This window comes from Ambystoma mexicanum, chromosome 1q (genome assembly GCF_040938575.1).
Source record: "Ambystoma mexicanum isolate Mex_15411 chromosome 1q, UKY_AmexF1_1, whole genome shotgun sequence".
Taxonomy (NCBI): domain Eukaryota; kingdom Metazoa; phylum Chordata; class Amphibia; order Caudata; family Ambystomatidae; genus Ambystoma; species Ambystoma mexicanum.
This window is the reverse complement of record NC_090922.1, coordinates 847,124,213-847,149,078: the sequence shown is the minus strand read 5'-3', so window position 1 is coordinate 847,149,078 and position 24,866 is coordinate 847,124,213. Positions and strand designations below refer to the sequence as shown.

The 24,866-nt window shown below is 45.8% G+C and overlaps 1 protein-coding gene across 1 annotated transcript in view; it reads right to left on the bottom strand.

Annotated features, from left to right (window-relative positions):
* LOC138537904 (complement factor H-like) overlaps positions 1–24,866 on the bottom strand; it is a 763,015-nt gene that overhangs the window by 345,556 nt on the left and 392,593 nt on the right. The window contains exon 7 of the mRNA XM_069641488.1: positions 22,856–23,038. Within this exon, the coding sequence (XP_069497589.1) occupies positions 22,856–23,038 (183 nt within the window). The remainder of the gene's footprint in view (positions 1–22,855; positions 23,039–24,866) is intronic.

The following is a 24,866-nucleotide window of genomic DNA, read 5'->3' as shown; positions in this document are numbered from 1 at the left end:
CGTGCCCCTGTGGGGGTCTTCGGCCTTCCTTGTGTGTGTTCACGTGTGGGGCGTGGATGGAGTACCTTCTCCCTTGCCAGGGTCCTGCTCCTAGCGTAGTTGGCTCCTGGTGTCGTGCGGCTGTGTGTTGGGGCTGATCCAGCATTGTGCTGCGTGTCAGGGCTGATTCAATGTTGTCAGAAGATCAGGAGAGGTTTATGAGGCCTGGCAGTGGAGAAAAAAAAAATCCCCAAAATTATTCTTTTTTTTTTTTGGGTGGGTGGGGGGTTTGTGTGACCCCCCCCCGAACCCCCCACAGTGTTTCCAGAAATTTCGCTGTCGCTTGATGTGGCAATCAGCTGTTGTGCCTTGGCACGCGTGCCGTTGGGATCACGTCTCTCGTCGCCAGTGTTGTGTCCTGTCTCTGCCGAGGCGTCGGCGAGAGACAGGGATCAAGGGCCCACGCGGGCAGGGCTCGCTTGCGCAGCTTCGGCAGGAGCAATCAATATGCGGACACGCTTGGCTGGTGGCAATGCCCCGGAACTGCCTCCGCGGAGCGGGGCTTTTATTGGACACCTTGCATCACTGCGTAGTGGGACGCAAGGCGGACATAACAACTGTCACTGAGCAGTTTCAGTTATTTCCATTTCACAATTTCCCCTGGGCCCAGGGCAGGGCCGGCCAGCGGCCGACCCAGACCTGCCCTACAGCTGCGAAAACCAGGCACATGATTTGCTATATATGCTGCAAATCCGTTCACCGAGACTCAGCTCAGAAACAACAGGTGCCACTGCTATGTGCGTGCCTTTGCAATCCTGATCGTCCAGGTTGGCTCGATGTCAGCCCAGCAGAGCCAGAGCCTGCAGTGTGCCACCGCCAGCCATCCTGCTGCCCCAGGCCCACCAGCACCAGCCAGCAGCAACGTGCCAGCTCTGCAGCTAGCCAGCATCTCAAAAATTCAGAATCGAGAGCGGAGGAAGCGGACGACCGTTGGCGTCGGACAGGACTCATTGACAGAAAATGTAAGTACTTCTGATAGATTGTAGTATGTGTATACTGCCACCAGTGCTGCTGCGCTGCCCCCGCAGGACTTAACAATTACTATGTTTTGTGAACTTGTGTACTGTGTGTGCGCGCAGCGCACCTCATCGGTGCTAAAAATGCGGAATGAATATCATCATTGCTTTAACAACTGTGCCTGTCCGGTGGCCTGCCTGCCTGCAGCCCTAGAGAGCTTTTCTTGCACTAAACGGAGAGTATTGGATTATAAGATGGGTCGGGTCTTGGGTTGCCATTTTACGCTCATATTAGTTTAGGTGCCTTTCGGACTCGGGCAGATTCTTAGTGGCGGATTCTTAGTTCACAAATGTTAAGACTGCACTGTTATAATCTATTCCAATAACTGAGACTGACTATTATTTTATGGTCTGCCTGCCTCTGTGGCACTTTCTTTATCTGCAATCACTAATCAGTCATTAACTAAGCAAGGAATTAGGCACCACCATGGCACAGAACCAAGATAGAAGCACAAAAAGGCTGCCTCCTCTGGTTTCCAGTGGCAGTGTGATTGGGATGGCCGGATGGCAGGGGCTGCTGGGAGGGTGTGGATGGGTGTTCATCTGGGCATGGAGTCAACGTCACGTGAGGAAGACTCATGTTGTTCAGATGTGACACCAAGCATGATGGTAGCATTAGCAACAGTGCAGGGCCAGCATGGATTCAGCTTGCTGCAAGGCCAGAGCTGGGAATTAGCGTGAGGGTCATGCTTGTCAGAGATTGAGGGCATGACCAGAGTGCCATTATTTACCAGTGCATGTGTATTGGGATAGTGGCTTTGAATTGTACGGGATGGTAAGGAATGAGCGGGGTTGGATCGCAAGGAAGGCTGTGGGAGTAGGGAGTTGCACAATATTTTAAGTTTATCTGCAGAGCCTTGTCATGAAGCTTCCTTACCCGCAATCTGCTATTTTAGGCTAACATGGATACTGGACTTATAATGTGTGCGTCACTGAGTGATGCAAATATTGGCATTTTGGAAATATGTGGTTCCTTGCGGAAAAGTGGAAACTCGTATCCATTCCTGACATTATGAACATTGTGCAATCTGGGAAATATTGTATGTGAGCAGGGCCATTTTTGATCACTTAAGACACTTGACTGGACCCCCACACCCCCAGGGAAGGGGTGCAGGGCCACAGGGGCACTCGAAATGCCCATTTCCCAGCGGGGTCAGGGAGGCACTGGTACATCTTTAAAGCGTGTCTTGTTGTTGTGATGTGTATTGTTTGGCGTTGTTGGGTGGCATTGGCAAGCTGGCAAATCGAGTAACCATACTAGTACTAGCCATTGGGCTCTGTTTAGCAAAGTTTAGCGAAGCAAGGGGAGGCGCCGGCGCAGAGAAAGGCACATAAAGCTACCTACAACTAATTCACGCAAAGGAATGAAAATGTGACAATGTGACAAAATGAGAACATCAAAGCTAAACTGACAACGGAAGAACAAAAATCCCTGACAAGATGGTATCCAAGAACACGAAAAAATGCCTTGAAAAAGTAACTATAAAAAGTGTTTCCTCAATTATGAAATAGGCTCGTCTTGCCCATTGGTGCGATTTGTACACTGCAAAAATCTCACAAATCATTGTAACATGACGTGAAAAGCTTATAAAATACACATCCCCTACAAGTTATATGTGGAAAACCATGGGTGTGGGTGTGCAGAAGTTTGAAAAGTGGAAAGGTGTGATAGTGTTTTTTCGACGTGTGGTCGTTTTATTTTCAGTTCACAGCGGATAGCCCTGAGATTTGAACCGGCAAAGAATTGTCCTTGGCTGTGACGTGTCACGTGACTCCAACGAGGGTTGGGTTGGCTGGGTATGTGATAATGTGACTGGTAGTGTTATCTCTAGGTTGTAACGATGTTTTGTTTCAGTTAGTGTATCTTAAAATGTCACTGGACTGTTCCAAGCAGAGTCTGTTCCACCCTGGGGAGAAGTATGCAGATTATACCATGGTAAATAATAATAATGACGTTATTATAGCTATGCATTCAATTGAAAAATGGGATATTATCAATAAGAGGCAAGAGAAACATTGATAATAAAAGGATAACGGCTGAAACACGTATGCCTTCGTGATTGGCACAGGAGAGTTACGTGTAACCAAAGTGAGGATAAAGTAAGAACTGTTTCAAATCCCAGCACAAGCTAGCTCAGCCATTCATCAAACTCTGTACCATTAAACTTGGTCCTTCCCAGCTCCATGCTCTCTCTTAATGTATTCACTCTCCCTCCCAACCTCCTGTTGAAGTTGAACAGGCTTTGTCCTCTCTGCTTCACTCTTATTTTCTCACGCTCTGTCTCTGCTTTCCTCAGCAGCTCTGTTTTCCTAGATTCTACTACCTTTCACTATGTAACGTTTCCCCTCTGCTCAGGGTCGGACTGGGGAGGGGGGCATGAAATTGTCTTGGGCACCAATGAAAAAACGGGCCACGGTTACAAATATCAATTTATTCCTTTTGTGTTCGAGTAGTACCCAGTGGGAGGTTTTTTGATAAAATGTGATGGAAATTGTGCACTTTAAAGAATATTTATTCCGTAATACTGGTCAAAACTACTAGCCACATGATGAAGTAACTCATCAAACTGGCCCACAAATAAGTGCCTGAGCACCACTTTAACCCCCAAAACTACCCCTCACAGACAGTGCTTATTTAGTTTATTTGTGTTCTATTGTAGCTATATATGAATATTTATTTTGTCACTAAAGCATGCTGTCAGCTGAGCTTGCAGGAAAACTAGTGTCTCACTGTCTCGCCTACTTACTTACTTACCTCGGCTGCAGTGTTGTATGTCATCATAACTAAAGAGGTTACATCTTTTGGCGACACAGTGGTCTTTAAAGGAATCCAGATGTAACAATCTGTTGTGGGGGAACAGCAATTATCCACAACCACTGCCCCCCAAGGAGGAAGCATCCACACCCCCAACCAAGTAAGGAGTGGGGAGCGAGGGGCGAATGCCAGTTGGGGAGGGCCAGTCCAGAGGGCCAGCTGCACTGTTGGTGCCTGAGAACCCAGGGCGTGGGGCAGAACGATTGCTATAGAGACCAATTCAGTTAACAGGCATGTCATCAGCTTGGACCAACCAGGTGCCAGTGGTCATCGCCGTGCCGTGGTGCTGATTGGAAAGAGTCTCCGGAGCAGCATTTTGGCTCATCAGGTTTCGGTGGTCAGCCGTGGTTTGAAAAGAAACTGCATATTGCTGAAAAACGATTAGAAAGAAAGGGCAGTTGGTATCATGTGCCAGAGGCATGAAAGTGAGGTTATCAGAATCGTGAAACATGCAAGGTTGGTTGATTGTGGGAGCCCAATAGAGCAGGAGGCTCGCAGTGCCCACCAGACCATGCAGTGCTCCCCAGAGTGCCAATGAGGAAGAGGTGCGCGTGACTATCGAGCCGAGTTTAGATTAAAGCACCTATTGGCACCTTGAACGTTTATTCGAATGACCGTAGGTTGCTTAGCAGCCTATAGAGACATAATTGGTAATTAGCTGAAGGGAATGCACATGACAGCCACGTTTGGCAGTGGTTTCTTGAAAAGAAAATAAAGGTGCCGGATAGCAGACACGGGCCAGCATCGGTGAGAAAGAAAATACGTGAGGGAGAATATTCAAGTCAAAATCCATAAAGGGACATACAGATGAGGAAGTTTGTTTAAGATGTTTAACTGTACTACCGGGAATTTGACCCCAATTATTGGAGTTGTTGCAGAAAGTAAGGCAGCTGGCAGAGCTGGATTAGTAACAATGTTAATACTGTGTTACTGTCGTCTGTGATCATTAATATGTATTTTGTGTTGGTGTGATGGCCTTGTGCATTGGTTAGAAGTATTGTTCTGTCTAAGGGGTGGCGGGATGATGTTAGGTTTAGGCGGCCTGTCAAATTCATGTTATTGTTTACATGCTGTGGCCGCATGTTAGGTTAGAAGGGGCCATGTGTCTGACATAATCCAGTTCAGGATAAATTGACTGTTTTGGACATGAGGGTGTGTGGAAGTCCGCATGGATATCGTTTGGACATGTGGGTGTGGGGAGGTCTGATTTGGTTACCACTTGAATATGGGGTGCCAGGAGGTCCTCATCGGATACTACCTGGGCATGTGGATCCAGGGAGGTGTGCCTGGACTTCTATTGGACTAAGGAGGCAGGTTTTTTTTTTAGATTTTCATATTTCGCTTGTTTTCTATTTATTTGGTTTTTGTATTTTCTTGTATTTTTGTTGGTATTGTCTTGTATGTGGCTGTTTTGTATATGGCTGCCAGGTGCTAATGTTACAGGAAAGGTTGTGTGGCCATTTTTCTATGGGTGGGGTTGGGCTGAAGTCATTGGTTTGGATGGCAGTTTCCATGAGTTTGAGTGCCGTTATCCTCAGGAATGTCGGGCGGGTTCCAGGAATGATTATGTTATCATGGTTTGGACAGGATTTGTTTTGTTGTCAGTGGGTTTATGGCTGGCATGGTTGAAACAGTTGTGGTTACAGTTGCTATGTGGTGGTAGTGAGGTTTTGGCATACTATGTTAAGGGGTGCATGCCTGTGCCTGTGGTGTCCATGTTTCCTTGATTTTATAGGTGCTGCAGTGGATATAATTTCTTGTGTTTATAATAAGCACTGGTCATGAGTTCTGCTTTATGATAAGTTTATGTGTGTGATTCAGTGTTATCAGAGTTGTGCTGATGTCATTGGTTTGGATGGTGGCTTCCATGAGTTCGAGTGCTGTTTAACCTCAGGAATGCTGGGCGGGTTCCAGAAATGATTATGTTATTAGGGTTGAGACAGGATTTTTGTTGTTGTCAGTGGGTTTATGGCTGGCATGGTTGAAAGAGTGTGGTTACAGTTGCTATGTGGTGGTAATGAGGTGTTGGCATACTATGTTAAGGGGTGCATGATTGCAACGTGATCGCTGCATGGAAGTTTCCGGATTTTATATATAGATATATGGTTGCAGTTTGGTTGCAGTTTGGTGCTGCATGGAGGATGTTATAGGTAGATCCAGGTACAATGTTGGTGTTGCATTGGTGTTGCATTGGGGTTCCATATTATTGTGATTCTTTGGTGTTGGGTTCAAGATCAAGATCAAGCAGATGCAGTACTGTGCATTTCTTGTGTTTTTAGTAAGCACTGGTCATGTGTTCTGTCTTATGATCAGTTTATGTGTGTGATTCAGTGTTATTTGGACAGCATGCAGTTCAAGGGTTTTGTTTTTCGTTTCATGCACTATGTACCTATGGATAGTTTGTTTTTGGCCAGGCACGTTTTTCTGGGGGCACGCACGGTCTGTGATGTCTGGTTTGATTGAACAATTGTTTGGCATTTGATTAAGGCATGTTAGGCCGTCTGTGGGTTTCCCCGGTTTGGCGGGTCTTTAGCACCTCTTGTTTTCTGTGAGCATGTACGGAGGGAGAGGTGTAGTAATGTGTGAGTCATGAAGGTCCATATGGATGGTGGTGTCTGGAGTGCCTGGCTGCATGCTGCCTTTTTCCTTACTTAAGCAGCCCTCCAGCCTCTTTTCCTTTGGAGTTGGTGGGCAGGTGCAAATGGACCTAGGTCACGTGTCCTCAGCCCCACCCACCTGTCAATCACTGCTAAACTGTTGGTGCCTTCCTGTTTGCTGCCCGTTTTCCATACTTAAGCAGTCCTCTAGCCTCTTTTCCTTTGCATTTGGTGAGCAGGTGCAACTAGATATAGGTCAAGTGGCCTAAGACCCACCCACCTTCTTAGCTCTGTCTCTTCCTTTCTGCTCTTAACTCTTAGATCAAGGGCATCACTCGCCCAGGCATCCGAAGTGAAGGGCAGATGAAGAAAAGGACAATTCCTGTTCGGACCTGTTCAGACCGGGAGGACCCAGGGCCTGAACCTAATATCAGACAGCAGGTAAACATGCACTGACATGTGTTTTCTCCCTTCATCCCCACAGGCCATCCGAACATCGCCCCTCCTCTGAGGCATGGACTCAACAATGCAGCAACCTCACCCTCATCAGCCTCAAGCCCATCAGCACCCCCCCACTGTCCACAACGCGTAAGTTGATGCTCACCAGCAGCCGCTCAGCTACATGCCTTGACGCAATCTTCATCATTGAGATCTGGGTGATACCCATCTCACCCATATCCTTGACGTCCTTGTCCACAATGGCTTGTTGTAAGGGTCCAGGTCCAGCACTGTCAAGGGGGGCTCACGTACCAGTCATTCAAGTAACGTGGTGGCATAAAAAGTGACTTGGTAGGTGACATTGGGAGTGGTGACATCATTGCACAGGGCGCAGATAGTATAGATATAGTTGTGAAGACAAAGGTGCTGGCGCAGCGCAGAAAGACACATAGGGAACGGAAAAGTGTGTGTGTAACTTGCTTAGGGATAGGGTAGCTGGTGCAGCACGGGCATAGCGGGCACAGGTGTGGTGGTGTAAGGTGTTTCATGAGGCATCATGGTAGGGTGCTGTTTTAGCAATATGCAAACATTAGAGAAGCCATGTTTTGTAGGCCAAGGTTAGGAAAGCATCTTGAACACAGCTCATAATAAAGGGCTGCAGGCTTTTGTAAAAGCAATGGTCATTTCTTGAATATGCTGCAGAAATAGATTATTGATTGTTAAAGAGTGTGCAGAGTAGATTAGAAATATTGTGGTATATCGTGTTGGTTGAGGTGGAGGGGATGGCACGAAATTGTTGCTATTAATAGTAGGTCTTAGCGATTGTTTAAGTAGTTTGGTGGCCCTAGGAGGAGGGGCCAGGTAGTTGTATAATAAGGTAGACAAGTTGGTAAATAGAATTGTGTGGGCCTGTGGAGAGGGAAATTGAGTTTTGTTTTTGTGTGACTGAGGTTCTGGTTGAAGGTGTGGATGTGGGGAGAGATGTACGAGATATGATCTAAGTGGGAAGTGTGGTGTGTGTGTTGTGAGGAATGTGGTGTTGATTGAGTGTACATGGTTGTGTGTAATGTTTTTTTTTTAACAATCTGGAGACTTGTACAAGTGAAGCAATTGTGATTGGCGTTTTGTAAATTGGGAGGGAAGCTAAATTGCACAAGGGTCGGAGGGAGGCCCTCTAGACTGTGGTAAGTGAGTTGGAGTGGACACATGGGGGAAATATGGGGTTGATTGAGATTATGGACACACCCTCTATGTACTAATTTGCACCAGTATTGAGATCAAATACAAAAATACAATTTCCAGTGGGTGCAGGACACAGCACAGCAAGGCAGTGTTTCCGAGAATGACCAGGAGAAGGAACGTTCGGTAGCAATATACTAGAAAATATGTTCCCATATTTATTGGCCACATATAAAGGCACCAAAACGAAGAGTAGACAAAACATTTTAAGCATATGGAAGCTGTATGAAGAGAAAGAACAGGAACCCACCATGAGGTGGGGAAAGATACTGACACAGCGGGCCGCCCACTGCACCTTACCCTCCCTATGTGCTGTACGCAATGCTGGAGCCTGAAGTGGGGTACAAAAATCCATGATGGGTGTCCCCATGTAGGACAGAAATAGGGAAGGAAAAGCCAGAGGCAAGGACCATTAGTACTGAGAGAACAGCAGCAGGTAACAAGAAGTGTGTTTTGATCCGTTGTTCCCCGGATCACCAGTAAGATACACGTGAGTAAATGGTAAATACGTTTATTCCTTAGTCGCAAGGTACACAGAACAACACCGGGACGTCTGCCCGGATAACAGCTATTCCCCAACTGTCATAATGTAGAATGCCCCACCCGCACATACAATAATATTACACTTAAGAATGCGCCATCATACGACCCAGCTCACGCTTGTAATGACATCACACACATGCATCCAAACCCAAGAATACATCACACCTCCCTCCCTTAATACCCTAAAGGAACTCACAACATCAGAGCCAAACATTACAATGCCAAAACCCTGACCCTAAATAATAAATCAACAAAATAAAACGCTACTTACAGTGCAAACCTACATGCACCGAAATCTAAGGTCAACACCGAGCGCAACATAAGATTGCAACAACCTAACACTATAGACCCAGACATTTTGAAAAACACTCACTGCAACCACACACACCAAGAAAATCTAAACACCATATAACTCAGAAGAACCTAGAAATACACCAGAAATACCAACCCATGAAAGAGACTCCACACTAGAGATACAAACCCATGAACGAGACTCCACACTAGAGATACCGACCCAAGAAAGTGACTCCACAATAGAGATACAAACCCATGAAAGAGAATCCACACCAGAAATACCAACCCATGAAAGAGATGAAAGAGACTCCATGCTAGAGATCACTAGAGATACCGAGATACCGACCCATAAAAGAGACTCCACACTAGAGATACCGACCCATGGAAGAGACTCCACACCAAAGATACTAACCCATGAAAGAGATGAAAGAGACTCCACACTAGAGATACCGAGATACAGACCCATAAAAGAGACTCCACACTAGAGATACCGAGACTCCAACTCCAAACTACTCCACAGACACATGGTGAACCCAAACATGCAAAAGGTAACACCCCACATATAATGAACAGCCCCCCCCCCCAAAAAAAAGCTGAATAACAAAACCAACAATGAATCACAACATTAACAAATACTTAACACACACACCGCAGCACCTCACTGCATAGATAAATCCTTTAACCATAACAGTATCGCAACATTAACAGATACAACGTCTTAACATACACACCGCAGCACCTCACTGCACCTTGACACACATTGCAGCACCTCACTGCATGGATAAATATTTTAACCGTAACAACTACTGCAGACCCCACTCCACCTAAAAACACACCGCAGCACCTCACTGCATATATAAATACCTCAACCGTGCAACAACTGCACCCAAGTTACGTCCAACTACTACAACACACCCCAAACACACCCCAAACACAGACATCTAACCTTTTCCCAATCAATAAACCCACGCATCAACAAATACGTATTACACACATGCCCCATTAGACATCAATACTAAATATTAGATTGGCAAGAATTGACATACACATTGCCCTTGAACATCTACACACCAATGCTCTGTAATTTGAATGAAAAAACATTACGTTTCAAAATCACCCCCCCCATAAGATCAACATTTTAATATAAAAATGTTAAATAAAGCATTAACCAACATGACCACAAATGTAATCAATAGGTCAGCCACCACAAGTTCACAAATATTTTGCCAACCACCCACAAGTCCATAAAATTCCAAACCTTGTCCCCATCTGAAAATGTAAAGTTATCACAAAATCATTAACACCTGAATTGTTCACCCCCCCCCCCCCCGCCTACAAGTCCATAACATCCCACCTGTAAGGAAAAGAAATGTTATGGCAGCAAAAAATACAAATACCCCCAATAGTCCAAAACATCTCACCCGCAAAGAAACAAAATGTTATGGCAGCGAAACATACCAAATACCTCCAAAAGAGACAGCACTCTCGCCCTTTTAAAACTCCCAACACATCTACAGACACCTCACCGCATACAGTCACACCATACTAACAGTAACGTGAACCATAGGATGTTGAATGAATGTTATACACATCACATATTAGTTAAAGACAACACCGCCAATCCAGCCACAAATTCCTCCAGATCCGGGTCAAAAATGTTCGCACAATCCTGATAATAACTCCTTACCGCACTATCCATAGCGTCACATAAAACACAAACTGACAGGCAAGCCCACTTTGGGGGAACCGCCAGCATCCTGACGTCTTCATCCACGTTGGAAATGGCACTCCTCTTGAAAGCCCGACAAACTGCTTGCCCAGCCACAGTTACATCCGACTGGGTAGAACCAACTCCAGTTTGTGTTTGCATCCACAATGCAACTGCCCCATGAAGTATATCCCCACATGTGTGCTGAGCCAATCCTTTGCCGCTCACTTGGCTGTCACAATTTACGCCCCATCTGGTTGTTGTACATCAAAACAGGAATCAACAACGTCCATACTTCCAGAAAGCTTAGCTTCTAGCAAATCCTGCGGCGCGACCGGGAAGTCGCACAAATCAGCTTCGCCCCATAAATCCTCAATCGATGATGTATCGCCTCCTCCAGTATCCAAGGCACCTCCAATGCTGAATCTGCCCTCAACGGTCACCTCCACACAGATAACTGAACTTGCAATGTTCCCCGACACTGCCGACCCTAAACAGGGCTCTTCAGGAAATACGCTATTACGCGTCTGCAACACGGCCGCACCTGAGGGGACAGCATCACCACTCAATAAGCCATCTGCATCAGGCACATCCTTACCCTGAGTGCCCAGCACCATGCACAGATCTGACAAGTCGGTAGCCATCGCCATAAGGATCCTCCACCGGGCTACTCTGCGCAGCTACAAACAAATAATGCACTTCAGCCGAAAGAACACACACAGCAGACCAACCGCGGTCACTACAGCAGACCGCCGTAGAGAAAGCTCAGACCGCCGTAGAGAAAGATTAGGAGGACCATGTTTTATATGTGGGCAGAGGGGACCCTTTGCCTGGATATACCCACACAGACAACATCCACAATATGGCACAAGGAGCCAGGGGGGTTTCAGGTATATGTGCAACCAATGCAGCAACAGATACAACGCATGCAGCAACATATGCAACCTATGCAGCAACAGATAAAACCATATCAAGTGCCCTTCACACAGATAGTTCAACCTGCTGAAGTTGGGGTTGCCCAGACACCACAGACAAACACTTAGCAGCAAGTGAGAGTACCACGGAATGCCTTACAGGCTTAAGCACAAATCTATACACAGGGCAAAGCACATTGTTAGCACAGAACACAGTACCACACTACACGGGAGTAACCATACTTGCAGGTAACCCCTTCCTATTTCCAGGGCCAGTCCCAAATGCCCATTAGGTCAGCCCAAAAGGACACATGTGTGGCCAATCCTTTCGATAACTGAAGACCCCGAGGTAGCAGTGAAGAATGGACAGAAGGAGTTCTCATTTTTGGTCGACATGGGAGCCACCACTTAATGCATTAAGAAGGGTTTCTTTCCCTTGTCGGACAAAGTAATAGACACACATGGATATTTTCTGGGGCTGTTGTAATGGTTCCTATGACAGAAGACTTGCCACTCCACATGGGCAACAGCAAATAGTAGTGCACCTGTTGTATTTAAAAGACACGCCCATCAAAATATTAGGGGAAGACATAGTGAGCAAATTAAACATACAAAATTTATTCTTGGAGAAGGGCATTGCATGTTCAGTGCCAGCATTTTCTACGAGCAGGTCACAGCAATCTTACAATCATTTTGCACACAGCACCCTGCAAGGTTCACTGCATCACCACGAGTTATTCCTTTAGGGGGTACAAGTATTGCTAGGGTGGATACACAGAATGAAAGACAAGGTATGACGGTTGGCTACAGAGTTTAGAACAGCAGTACACAAAGACATGGCACCGGGAACAACATTATACAATACACTCAGAAGTAGCAGTCACAAGGAAGTACATGGTAATTTTATATGGGACAGATGAGGAGGGTACAGAGTGGCACACAGTCCTATGCATTGACCCGACATTATGACTAACAGACTTGACAGACAAGCAACTGTTTTCAGAGGATAAAGAGGATGGGGAGATGGTATTTCAGATATGAATCCCATGTCAGGTCATTATAGAAGAGAGACAGAGGATTCAGCTAGTGGCCACATTATCAGCTCACTTGCGGGATGATTTGAAAAAAGTACCAGAGGTCCTATGGACCAGTGGCCCCATGATGTATTGTTGTTGAAGGTGGTCCGCATAAAATGAAAGGAAGGGGCATTCTTCTTCAGGCTACACAATACCCAATATCATGAGAAGCAGACGAGGGCATATATGACACACTCCTCGTACTATAGCAACATTGCATAATAACATCAGAATCCCCATGTAACACAGCCATTTACCCTGTCAAGAAATTGAAAGACGGGGCATGGATATTTATTCAAGATCTCCGCCCTTTGAAAAGTGTAGTAGAAGCAGAGTTCCTGCTAATACCAAATCTAGCCACCATATTGTGTAACATCCCCACAGAAGTGACATGCTTCACAGTTATTGCTTTGAAGAATGCGTTCTTCTCCATCCCTTTGCACCCAAATACACAGTATTTCACTGTGTTTACGTATCGCGGCACACGGTTCAACCATATTCGTTGTGAGTCACCTAGTGTGTTAAAAAAACTGATCCAGATCGAAGTAAGCAATTTATGAATGCTCAGCACAGTCATCCAGTATGTGGATGACCACTTGGTGTGCAGTATAATGGAGGATCAGTGCAGAAAAGATTCAGTGAAACTCCTGACATTAATGGCAGAGAAAGGATACAAGAAGAAATGACAGTACTGCCAAAAAGAAGTAGTGTACGTAGGACAGATAACCTCATTAGACAGCAGGAGGATCACCCCAGAGAGGGCAGAAGCAATACACGACAGAGCACAGCCATGCACAGTCAAGCAGATACAGCGGTTCTTGGGCCTGTGCAACTATTGCATGGCCTGATTCTTCAACTATTACACATTTACGAAGCCCCTCCTTCAGGGGTTAAAAGAAGTACAGAAAGTAAAAGGCCCAATAAAATGGAGACCTGAAATGATTGACTCATTTGCAGAACTCAAGGAAGTGTTGGCTCACACACCAGGTTTAGTAACCCCGGATTCTAATAGAAAATTCTATTTGTTTTCACATTCTGATGGCACAGTGATGGTGTCTGTCCTCGCTCAAAAGAAGCCACAAGGCCACAAGTCCCTGGCACATTACAGTGGTCTTCTAGACCCAGTTATGCAAGGTCAGTTCCCATGTAAACAGGCAGTCACTGCAGCAGCAATTGCCATCAAGCAATCAGCAACAATAACCATGGGCTGTGCAGTCACCCTCACTGTGGAGCATTCGCTTTCAGGATACAAGAAAAATAAAAATCCACACTGACAACTCTGAGTGCGTCAGGATACAAGGTGATATTGTCCAATCCATCAATTGAACTAGGTAGGTTTTGGGTTGTCAACCCAACAACATTTTTAGCACAGCCAGCGAAGAGAGGGGAGTATGTGCACAATTGTGCTTCATGTTGAGGACGATATTAGAGTGCAAGAAGAGAAATGCTCTTCGTTGATGGTTCGTCGATGATAAATTTGAACACAGGTTGTCGACATACAGGTGTGGTGGTGGTTTCTCATAAGGACTGAGAGTTTAAGGTGTGGGCCCAGGTGAGGTTGCCACTGCACTGTTCACCACAGGTGGCTGAGTTGACAGCCCTGACAATGCCATAGACATGTTGGAAGGAAAGGCTGTCACCATATTCTCAGATTCTGCCGATGTCACATCCATGGTGCACTTGTGATTGGCCCAATGGAAAAGGAAAGGGTTCCAGAGGAGAGATAGCTCCCCATGCAACATGCAGAATTATAGTCCTGACTAATGGAAGAACTGTACCTCCCAGCAGCACTGGTGATCGTAAAATGTGCAGGCCATACAAACAAGCACAGATTTAATCTCAAAAGTCAATGAATCTGCAGCAAAAGAAGCACTGTTGGCCTTGCATATTGACTATGTTCTTGTAAAGAACACGTGTAGCTCTTATAGATATATGATTGTATTGCATCTCCTGTTTCATGTTGGCTTGAGGCTGGCCCATGTGCCCAAAATGATGCAAAATTGGGACCCAAATTTCTATTATCCAAGGTATTCCACAGGACAGAACTTTGCCAATGATCTTTTTAAGGAAATAACATCCTTACTGGGCATCAAGCACAAACTGTAATCTCTGTACCATCCCCAAGCATACAGAGCGCCTTAATGGCCTGCTTAAAGAGTGCATTCCCAAGTTTTCAGACACACTTGGCTAAAGCTGGCTCTACTGTCTGCCTCTCACTTTGTTTGAACTATGCAATTCCGCTGGCGTGGGTCACAAATTTCACTGCGCACAAAATTGTAACTGGCAGGAAAATGCATGTGCCTCTCACTCCTGCACATACAATTCTAGACTCTAACAGCACTGTTCAGCTCCTGGGAGAAGAATTTAAGGTGTATTAAAATGTGCTCACAAAATCTCTGAACTATATTTCATGCCAGATCCAACCACGTCAAGGCAGGCCTGTCGACGCGGTATGAAGTACAGACAATTCAAAAACACAACAGGCAGATGACTTTTCAGCACAGCTTCCTCTCTATCCTGACGGCAAGATCTAACTCCAGAACTTCACAAGGTCCTATGTTCATTGGGCCCTATACAGTGATGTACTGCACCCCAACAGCAGTGAAGCTGACCGATAGTCGTCCATGGATTCATTTTACAGATATCTGCTGGGACAAGGCCGGCGCTTCCCTTACAGGAGAAGAAAAGGGAGCCAAGTTATGGAAAGTATCAGCCAGTTGACAATGCCATTTTTATCCTCATTTCATCTTTACAGAAGACCAGTGAGCGGTCCAAAAGAGTTGCAGCAAGTTCAAGTAGCAGGAAAAGAGAATGGGTTGTATAAGCTATGTTTTTGTAGTGTAGTGTTGTTGTGTTTTCTTTTTCTTTTTGTTTGGTTTATAGCTTGAAGGGGACAGTTCGCCCAGAGTAGGAGTCATAAGAAAGAGCTGTGTTTCATTTTGAATTGTTTGAAAATGGCATCCACGGCATCCAGGGCAGACATGTCACTGATCCGGCAAAGTATGGTATGACAATATAGGACAGGTGAGGCCATAAAGGGCCAATGACACATGTTATGGGAGCTCTCTCATTTCTCACATCACAGGAGCACCCAAGCTCTTTCTCCCTCAATCCCTCAAGAGGAACCAGTACAGGTGGGGAACTGTCTGGTGCATTTGGCATTGTGCGAAACAAGTGGTCTGTTCCCAGGGCATAGAGCTGCCGTCCACTGGATACATGCAGAGGAGGAAGTTTATGCTGATAATTATATGAAAATCACAAAAATGGCAAATGCAGAGGCCATGAAGCACATAATATTGGAATATATCACAAAGGGGGTGAGAAGGTGGGAGCAACTGTTCACAACACACAGAAGACTAGCGTGCACCCATGCCACAGGGCATAGTATACTACGGTGCCATATCAGACCGTTAATGCGTATTCAGGGGTCAGTTTTCCATGATGAAGAGTGGGAGAGGGGAATCCTGCAATGTAGGACTGGTAGGGTTTGAAAAAGAAGAGGTTCAAAAGAATAATATTAGTTGTCCAATAATTTGGGACAAGCATGTACAGGCTCTAACATGGATAGATGAAAGTAAGCAACCTTCACATATAAGGGGACTCACATGATATTCTTTATGTTTCAGATGCAATGGCTCGACCCACTTGGAGACCAACAAAGGGTGCCACAAGGTGATGATGTTGCCATCGTTGAGGAGTGGGACTGCAGTATTTAATGATTTTTGGTGGGCATGTGGGACCCAGGCATACGTCCAGCTTCTTCCAGACTGGGGCAGAACTTGCTCCCTCGTGACACTGCAAAGCCCTGCCCTCATGGTACCCCACTCAGACCTTATATCATTTGCTGATCATACTGCACTGTTGAATAAAGATTTGCACATGGATAAACGATTGAGAGGGGGTGCACACACGATCCACCGATTCTTACAAAGAAATCACAAGGACAAACATTACTAGTCCCATTAATCATCTGATAGACTGGCAGCCATCCCATCAGAGATCTGCCTGTTTAGCAAGGCAGCTACATTTTTCTCATCACTTTTACTTCCTGGGGTCCAAGCAGCAGTGAACTCCAAGTGGATCCCAATCACACACTACAAAGTACTACAACTGGCAAATTCGACCAAGAAAGAGCTAAACGCTGTGAAGCTGTGGCCTTTAAGGCTGGTTGAGCTCCAGAACCGTTATGTTCTGGACCATTTACCAGTGATGGCGGGGGAGGGGTGTAAGAAAATAGGCAGCAGCTGTTGAACATTTGTACCCGCAAACAATGCTGCCAACGGAACTTTGTATGAAGCGATTTAAGAACTGCACACACTCCATAAAACTATGATGACTGAAATGAACCCAGCAACACCTGACAAATGGCTCAATAATATTTTTTGCTGGGTCCCCGTGTGGTTGTCTAATGTTTTTAAGATAAATGTCCCAATCCTCGTTTTGGTCCTCAAAATCTTTTGTGCATGTCAAATAGGGCTAGGAATTTGTAAGGGAAGCAAGGGAGGGGTGACATATATGCTGCCTCTGAATGTTGATGGGGCAAGGGACCGACAACACGCATACGACACATACAAACACAAACTGAAAGGCCTGAATGTGGGCCCCACAGGATTGTTCACAACTATGAGAAATTCTTGGTAGATTGCTCTTCTGAGAAGGAGGCTAGTTTGATATTGGATTGCCCATCAAAAGAGTATGAGGCATAAAGGGGAACCTTGCGCTTGTGAAACAGGATATGGCTACCAAAGGGAAAATGCAGGGAGCTGATGGCAAAAGATGTGTTGAAATCGATCAACGGGGGAAATGTTGTAAGGGTCCAGTTCCAGCACTGTCAAGGGGGACATATGTACCAGTTACGCAAGTAATGTGGTGATGTAAAAAGTGACGTGGTAGGTGACATTGAGAGTGGTAGCGTCACTGCACATGGTGCAGGTAACATAGATATAGTTGTTAAGACACAGGCGCGGGTGCAGCACAGAAAGACACACAAGGGAATGGAAAAGTGTGTGTATAACTTGCTTAGGAATAGGGTAGCTGGTGCAGCGCAGGCATAGCGGGCATTGGGTAGGGTTGTGAGGTGTTTTATTTGGTATTGTGGTAGGGGGCTGTTTTAGCAATATGCGAATATTAGAGAAGCTATGTTTTGTAGGCTCAGGTTAGAAAAGCATTTTTAGACAGCTCATAATAAAGGGCTGCAGGCTTTTGTGACAACAATGGTCATTTCTTGAATATTCAGCAGAAACAGTGTGCAGAAATGTTGCAAAACTGATGTTTCCCAGGAGAAGGCAGCTCTATCAAAGTCTCTCCATGAGATAAATTTGAAGCCACCGAGTTAGACCGAGTTAGACACCTGGGTGGCTGAGAATAATTGGCAGGGAAAAAGGAATCAAATACAGCTAATTAAAATATATTCATGGTGTCAAATACCTTTTTAGAAGCACGCATGGCAGTGAGGTGTGAGAAGGGATCTGGGGCTAGAGCAATGGGGTAGAGGTTACGGGCGTGTGGCAGGGAGCCAATCAGCATAGAGAGGTTTTAGTATTCTTTGGGTGAAAGATTGTAAAAGTGTCCCGGCTGATGTCCGCAGGGCACATCATTAGTCAGACTCGGTGAGAAGGTCTTGCCCAGTTATATCTCAATATGCCGTGTACAATCAGTACACAGCAGGTTATCCATGTGTATATTGGGCAGTGCCAACCAAAGACAAACAAGTGTTTTTCGACTGACTTGCACAATCACTTAATTGTGGGATGGTGTTGGAAGGTTTGTGATGTCATTAGGGGTATCTATGTGATTTTTGTCCAAGAAGTGTTTTACCCAATGAGGTTTAAGTAAGATATAGCTCACTATACGGGTCTGACATAGTTCCACCAATCAGCTCCTGTGACCTGCCTCAAAAATGTAACTAAAATGTTGTATGGTCATTTTGTAATTCGTGTATAAAAAGTATAGCTGCAGTGAGTCGATCTCATTTAATTCAGTTCAGCTTAGTTCCACAGGGCTGTCTGAACCGTATCTCCCACTGTATGGGTCCAATACATCTGGCTTACTTCTTGGTTGGTGTAGGCTCCTTTTCATGTCCCCTGGTGCAGGCTTTAGCATCCAAGACTGGCCGAAGAATGCAGGCAGAGGCTTCGCAGTCATCCACAAGACCTTGTGGCCCTGCACCAGACTAGTCGTCAACAACATTGGCTCCTTTGAATGTCCTCTCCTGCCACTTCCCGCTCTCCCCAACAGACACAGTCACCTTCCATCTCATCTACCAATCACCCAAATTCAACACTGCCTTCATGAAAGAATTCACCAACCTGGTCACCACCATGTCCCTTACACACCCCAAAATCTTCATAAGCGACTTCAACCTCCCAGGCAACAAGGCCACCAAACCAATGTAGGAAGCTCTCCTCTGCCTTCTCAGCACCTTCATTCGCACACAGCACATGAAAGACCCAATGCACAAGAAATGTAACATCCTCAACCTTATCATCACCGCACTGACTTCCCTCCACTACAACTCTCCCGTCCCGTTTGACTCGTCTGACTACTTGGCCGTGCCTTTCAACATCCTGCACACCACCCCAGTCAAGCACTCCCAGCAGAAACCCATCAGACAAACCTTCAGGTACTTCAAGAACATTCCGTTGGAGCCCTCATCGAAGACCTCTCCAACCTCCACCTCACATGGACTGAACATTCCCAACTGAACTGCGACTCTCTACTGTACTGGAAGCACTCAACAACACCCTCTCATCCTCCATCGCCCAACATGCACTCTTAAACAACGCACCTGCAAACCAAAACTGTCAGCAACCATGGTACACGCAGGAACTCAACCTCATCAAAAGAGTCATCAGGAAACAAGAGATAAATCGGCACTGCTCCAGGACCACATCCGACCTGGTGCTCCTCAAGGAACTCTGAGAAACCTGCTGACAACTAATCAATACAGCCAAGGCCTCTTACTATCAGAGCACCATAGCAGAAGCCAACAACAAAAGAGGGGCCCTCTTGCAAGCAGTCAAGCATGACCCTGCCATTTCACACTTCACCAAAAGATCCACTGCCATCAACACCTTCTTCATCGACAAAATCAACAAGATTTGCCAGCACACAAAACCATCTCTGCATCCACAGACCCACCTCTCATCCCTACCACACCCTGCACAACATAAAAGTCACTGTCTACAGTAGACCTGGTAGAAACCCTGCCCGCCCTCAAAGCCACATCGTATACAGATGACATCTTCCCAGCATTCATCCTGAAGACCCTACCTGTAGGACATTAACAGCTCCCTAACTCAAGGCACCTTCTCATCGACCATAAAGACAAAACAAATACTCCCACTTCTAAAGAATCCCACTTTGGATTGCCACAACCTAGGTAACTACTGCCCCATCACTGAGAAAGAGGTAGCCGTGCAACTCCAGCAACACATCGACTGCAACAATCTCCTCCAAACCTACCAATCCTGGTTCAGACCCAGAGGCAACACCCTTGACGATGGCTATCCTTGCCTCCTGGTTCTACTCAACCTCTCAGCCGCTTCCGACACAGTAGACCACCAGGTGCTCACGGACACCCTACATTGGTGCATGGGGATCAGCGACCTTGTCCTATGCTGATTCAAGCCCTACCTCGCACACCGCCAGCAGTTTTTTCAGATGGACTCCTCTAGATTGCCAATGCTTGTCATCACCTGTGGAGTCCCACACGGTCCGTGCTTAGAAACCTCTCGGTATTAAGCGCGTTATAAATAACCTATCATATCATATCAATGCCATTGAATACTATTGAGGTCAAGTGAACTGCAAGGTTACACCAAATAGAGAACTTCCTCTCTGTCACCTCCACTGAGCGACATGGCATCCAAAGGTACATGCCTTTTCTTTATGCTACACATCTTGGACTACACTAGGACTCACCCCCTGCTCTTTCTAGGTTCATAGCTTCTGTTCCTGTGACACGGCAGCTCTCGCTGTAGCCTTGCTTCTTGATAATCCAAGCCGTCTACAGTCTCCTGCAACCTTTCACCTTTGAGATCTGCCTTGTGAGTGCTTCACTCCCACCCAAATTGTGGCAGACTTTGGAACACCAATCCTTAGTCTCTAGAGGCTAAGTCATGGAAAGCTGAAGCGGGTCATGCCATTAGTACCACATTCTGTGCATAGGGCAGGCGGGGCGGGGGAGTAGTTGCCATGCAACTAACAAGATGTCTGCTAGTATTTAAGAACTTTCATATATGGAAAATAATGGGGATGCTGGCGCAAGTACACAACCTTAACCTGACTCCTCTTGTCATTTTTAATGAAGAGGACAATTCTCCGCCCCCTGCCAGCCCCTCATATACAAAGCCAGCCGGGTGGATGTAAAGGCGAGACATTGCTGTACACTTTGGGCCCTGTTGAGACCTCTCAAAATGCTACAGATTTTACGACTCAAAAAGTTGCAGGCAATAAATTACCAAAATTGGATGAGCATCAGGGCCCAACATGACATCACTCTTACTCCTGCACATTATGCCAGACAGCAGCGGGCAGGCACCATCGCTGCGACCAAGCACACACCACAATAATGAACACAGGAGCACCGTCGCATGCTTGTGTAGCGGAGAAATGAACACCTTCATGTGACGCAACTGAATGCATTCACATATCACTGCTGCACGGAGCGCCTTCAGGTATTTTAAGCCTTCAGGTATTTTAAGCACTCTGGAACCCACAATCAGAGTACACCACAGAGCGCACACGTAAGTCCACAGCATATTTTTAGCACTAACCCATGCTGGCACGAAGAGCCTCATGCACGTTAAAGAGGCAACCGCAAATTACGCCCCATGACGACACAAGCACATAATCATCACATGAGGGGCCTGGATGGTGTCCAGGAGGATAGCTCAGCGGCGCCTTGGAAGCAAGACGACATGGAGCCACACAGGTTCGATCCCCGGGTCCGCGCGTATAAACCTCTGGGTATTAAGCGCCTTATAAATAATATCATAATGCCTGTTTGCACACAGGCATGCTTGCATTCACCCCCCCACATAGAGCGTGCTTACATTACTCACAAACGCCTGAATTGTACATAATAGCAAGACACACACACCCTCAGCACATGCAAATGCTGATCTAAGATACCACTGCTGATCTATCACACCACACACCGGTACACATATTCTTCAACACCCACTGCTCTCAGGCACCTATTCACACATAGTCACACAACACACTCCCGATCGCACAAGGCTGATTCACATTCACCTCACACATATCACGTCATTACTCACACGTGCGCATTCACGTTACTTATCCGCGCCCCCCACTTGCAAGGCATAATTACACATGCTACCACTCGCATGATATACTCACACGGACCAACACGCAAGGCATGCATAAACAAGAGTACACTTGCAATATTTGCCCACGCATTTCACTGCTACCACGGCATGATCACACACACTTGTTTCTACATGACATGACATGGCATATTCCTATTTCCCACTCACTTGACGCTGCACTCAGGATCACTCGCATGCCATACACATAGGGGCACACAAAAGTGACACCATGATGCATACACACACATCTGACGCGCACACCTGTGTATCTCACCTGACATTGTCACACAGGCTCAATCCTGCCACATTCCCATTGATGCGAGGCGCTCACTGATGGCCGGCACAGACATGATGTGCTCACTCACGTGCCACTGCCAGAAGAATCTAGGCGAGTTATGGCATATATACAGCACTCATCAGCGATTTAGGAAACTGACAGAGGTCCAGAAAATCTCACCATGTGGATTTCCTTGTTAGGGACTCCAAACATATGGCCATTATGCCGTTCAGCATTAAACAGATTACTGTAAATGTTACCTCTTTATGAGTTTAACAAAAAAAAAAAATCTTTCCCTCGAATGTTAATATCTACTAAATTTGGACAAGCAAACCTTGTTGTTAGCATGTGAACAGGAGCATGACTACAGAAGAGTGTTGTTGTGCTTATGTTTTGGTCAGGTGTCAGGGTTGGATATCTGGTTCTGTGGACCTTAGCATCCTATTTACATGATGCATAGTTGAGGCACAGAGATATAAACTGTCAACCCATCCTTTTCCATGTTCACATTGTACGTGATCACGTTCCCATCATATCAAGTGCATGACCTATTCTCGTAAATACCTAGACATTCTGGAAGCGCGGACCAAGCTCCATGCAGGCAAGTAACTCTACTGGCTCCCAACATTTGATGCAAAGCCTGACAGGTGTAGCTCACGAAGGCTCCCGAGTCAAAGAACTCCTGTTGAGTGCCAGTGATGTCTCCATTGGGTATCGACGGTGCAGGGCCACACTTGTCTCCAAACTCTGAAATAAGACAGAAATGTTTCACTTATCAATACATTTGTCCCACAACTGATATAAGCATTGACAGTAAACGCTAGGGCTGCTTTTCCGTTTGTGGTGGTTATAGACACATACTTTATCATGAGGTTAATGCTCTGCAACAGTGTTTGTCAGGTAAATCATTACAACTCAGACCATCTCAAGGAGAGCCATTTACTGAAACCTAATGTCACAACTATGGCCGGAAAAGTCAGACAGAGAACACAACCCATCTTCCTTAAACTGTTTTACCCAGATCCATGCATTTTGCCCTAATTGTGTTGAACGTTGCCATAGTAGTAAGTGACACAACATGATTGTATTGCAGATGTTTGTATTGTATCTATTTGAAGAACACGGATGACATTTCAATCAGAAATGACTTACAGTAACACATTTACAGATGGTGGAGGCATTCCCATGAAGGGTGCCTGTACAAAAGCACAACCATGAGAACAAGTGGTGAGGTAGTTTATGAAGGTGCAAAAGAAGCGGGACATATACAGAGACAAAGCTAAATAAACAGAAATATATATTTATATATAAAAATAGGTGACTTACAGAGCTGTCATTAACCTAAGGTGACAAGCACTTCAAACTAAAGAGAAGCACTATTTCAATTACCAAAATTACATTACGTGTCACTGGAAGCAGTGGTGGGGTCAGGTAGAGATTGGGGAGAGGCCAGGGGAAGCTCTCTCTTTAGCAAGTAAATGAAGTTGGGTTTCTTGGATTGTTATGGCCGGTGGGTTCTAGTGGAGAAGGGTGAGTAGAGAGAAAGAGCAGAAGCAAGAGGAGGCATAGGGAGGGCATGGGATGGTATGGTTGAGCACAGAGAAGGATCATCAGGAACAAGATGGTGAGTCAACTGAGATACAATGAGACAGATACTGATGCGCAAGAGCATTGATAGCTTTGAAGAGTAGGAGAAGGATATTGAAAAGAGAGCAGTTGTGCATGGAGTGCCAACCAACATGTTTTAAATAATTAGAAGTGGGAGGAACCTGGGTAGGTTCCAAAGATGAAGACTTTGTCTAGAGGGAGGAAGGAGTAGAGAGGAATGCCAAGGAGTAAGCTCGAGCCATAGTCAAGTTTGCTGCACAAGAGTGGATATTCGATTTTTTGTAGAGTTTTTAGTAAGGACACAGTTTCCAAATGTTGAAGAGATTAGTACAAGCAGCAGAGGCAGTGGTAGTGATGAATTGTTGCAGTCGAAGGTTCCTATCAAAGAGGATCCCAAGATTGCGAAATTTGTGTGAGGGAGAAGGAAGGTCAGGCCGAAGGGAGATAGGAGACAGGAGGGATGGCATTGAAAGCTGGGAGAAAGATGACTTTTATTTTTGAAGAGTTCTGCATGAGGCTGCCGAGAACCATCCTGTGATGAATTGAAGTGAGACTGTTCATGATCTGTTCCGAGATGGCTACGGTGAAGGAGGGAAATGAGAAAAATATTTGAGGGTCATCAGCAAAAAAGCGATTGTGAAAGCCAAAGGGTGAGCAAGGTCTTTCCTGGGCAGGGGTAAAGGGGGTAAAGAGCAGAGGTGCAATGACTGATCCTTTGGAGATGCTGCTAGGGAGAGGGGTGGGGTCAGAGGTATGCAAGTTCCTGGAGATTTTAAAGGATCAACCTTTCTAGTAGACGATCCAGGTAAGAGCAGATTTACAAAACCTAATGTCCTCGAGAGTGAGGAGGAGAGAAGAGTGGTTGACCATGCTGAAAGCTGCAGAAAGTTCTAAAAGGATGAGTATAGAAGAGAGTTTGGGGAGTTTGACATTAGAGAGAAAGTTGGAGACACGTATGTGTGCAGAC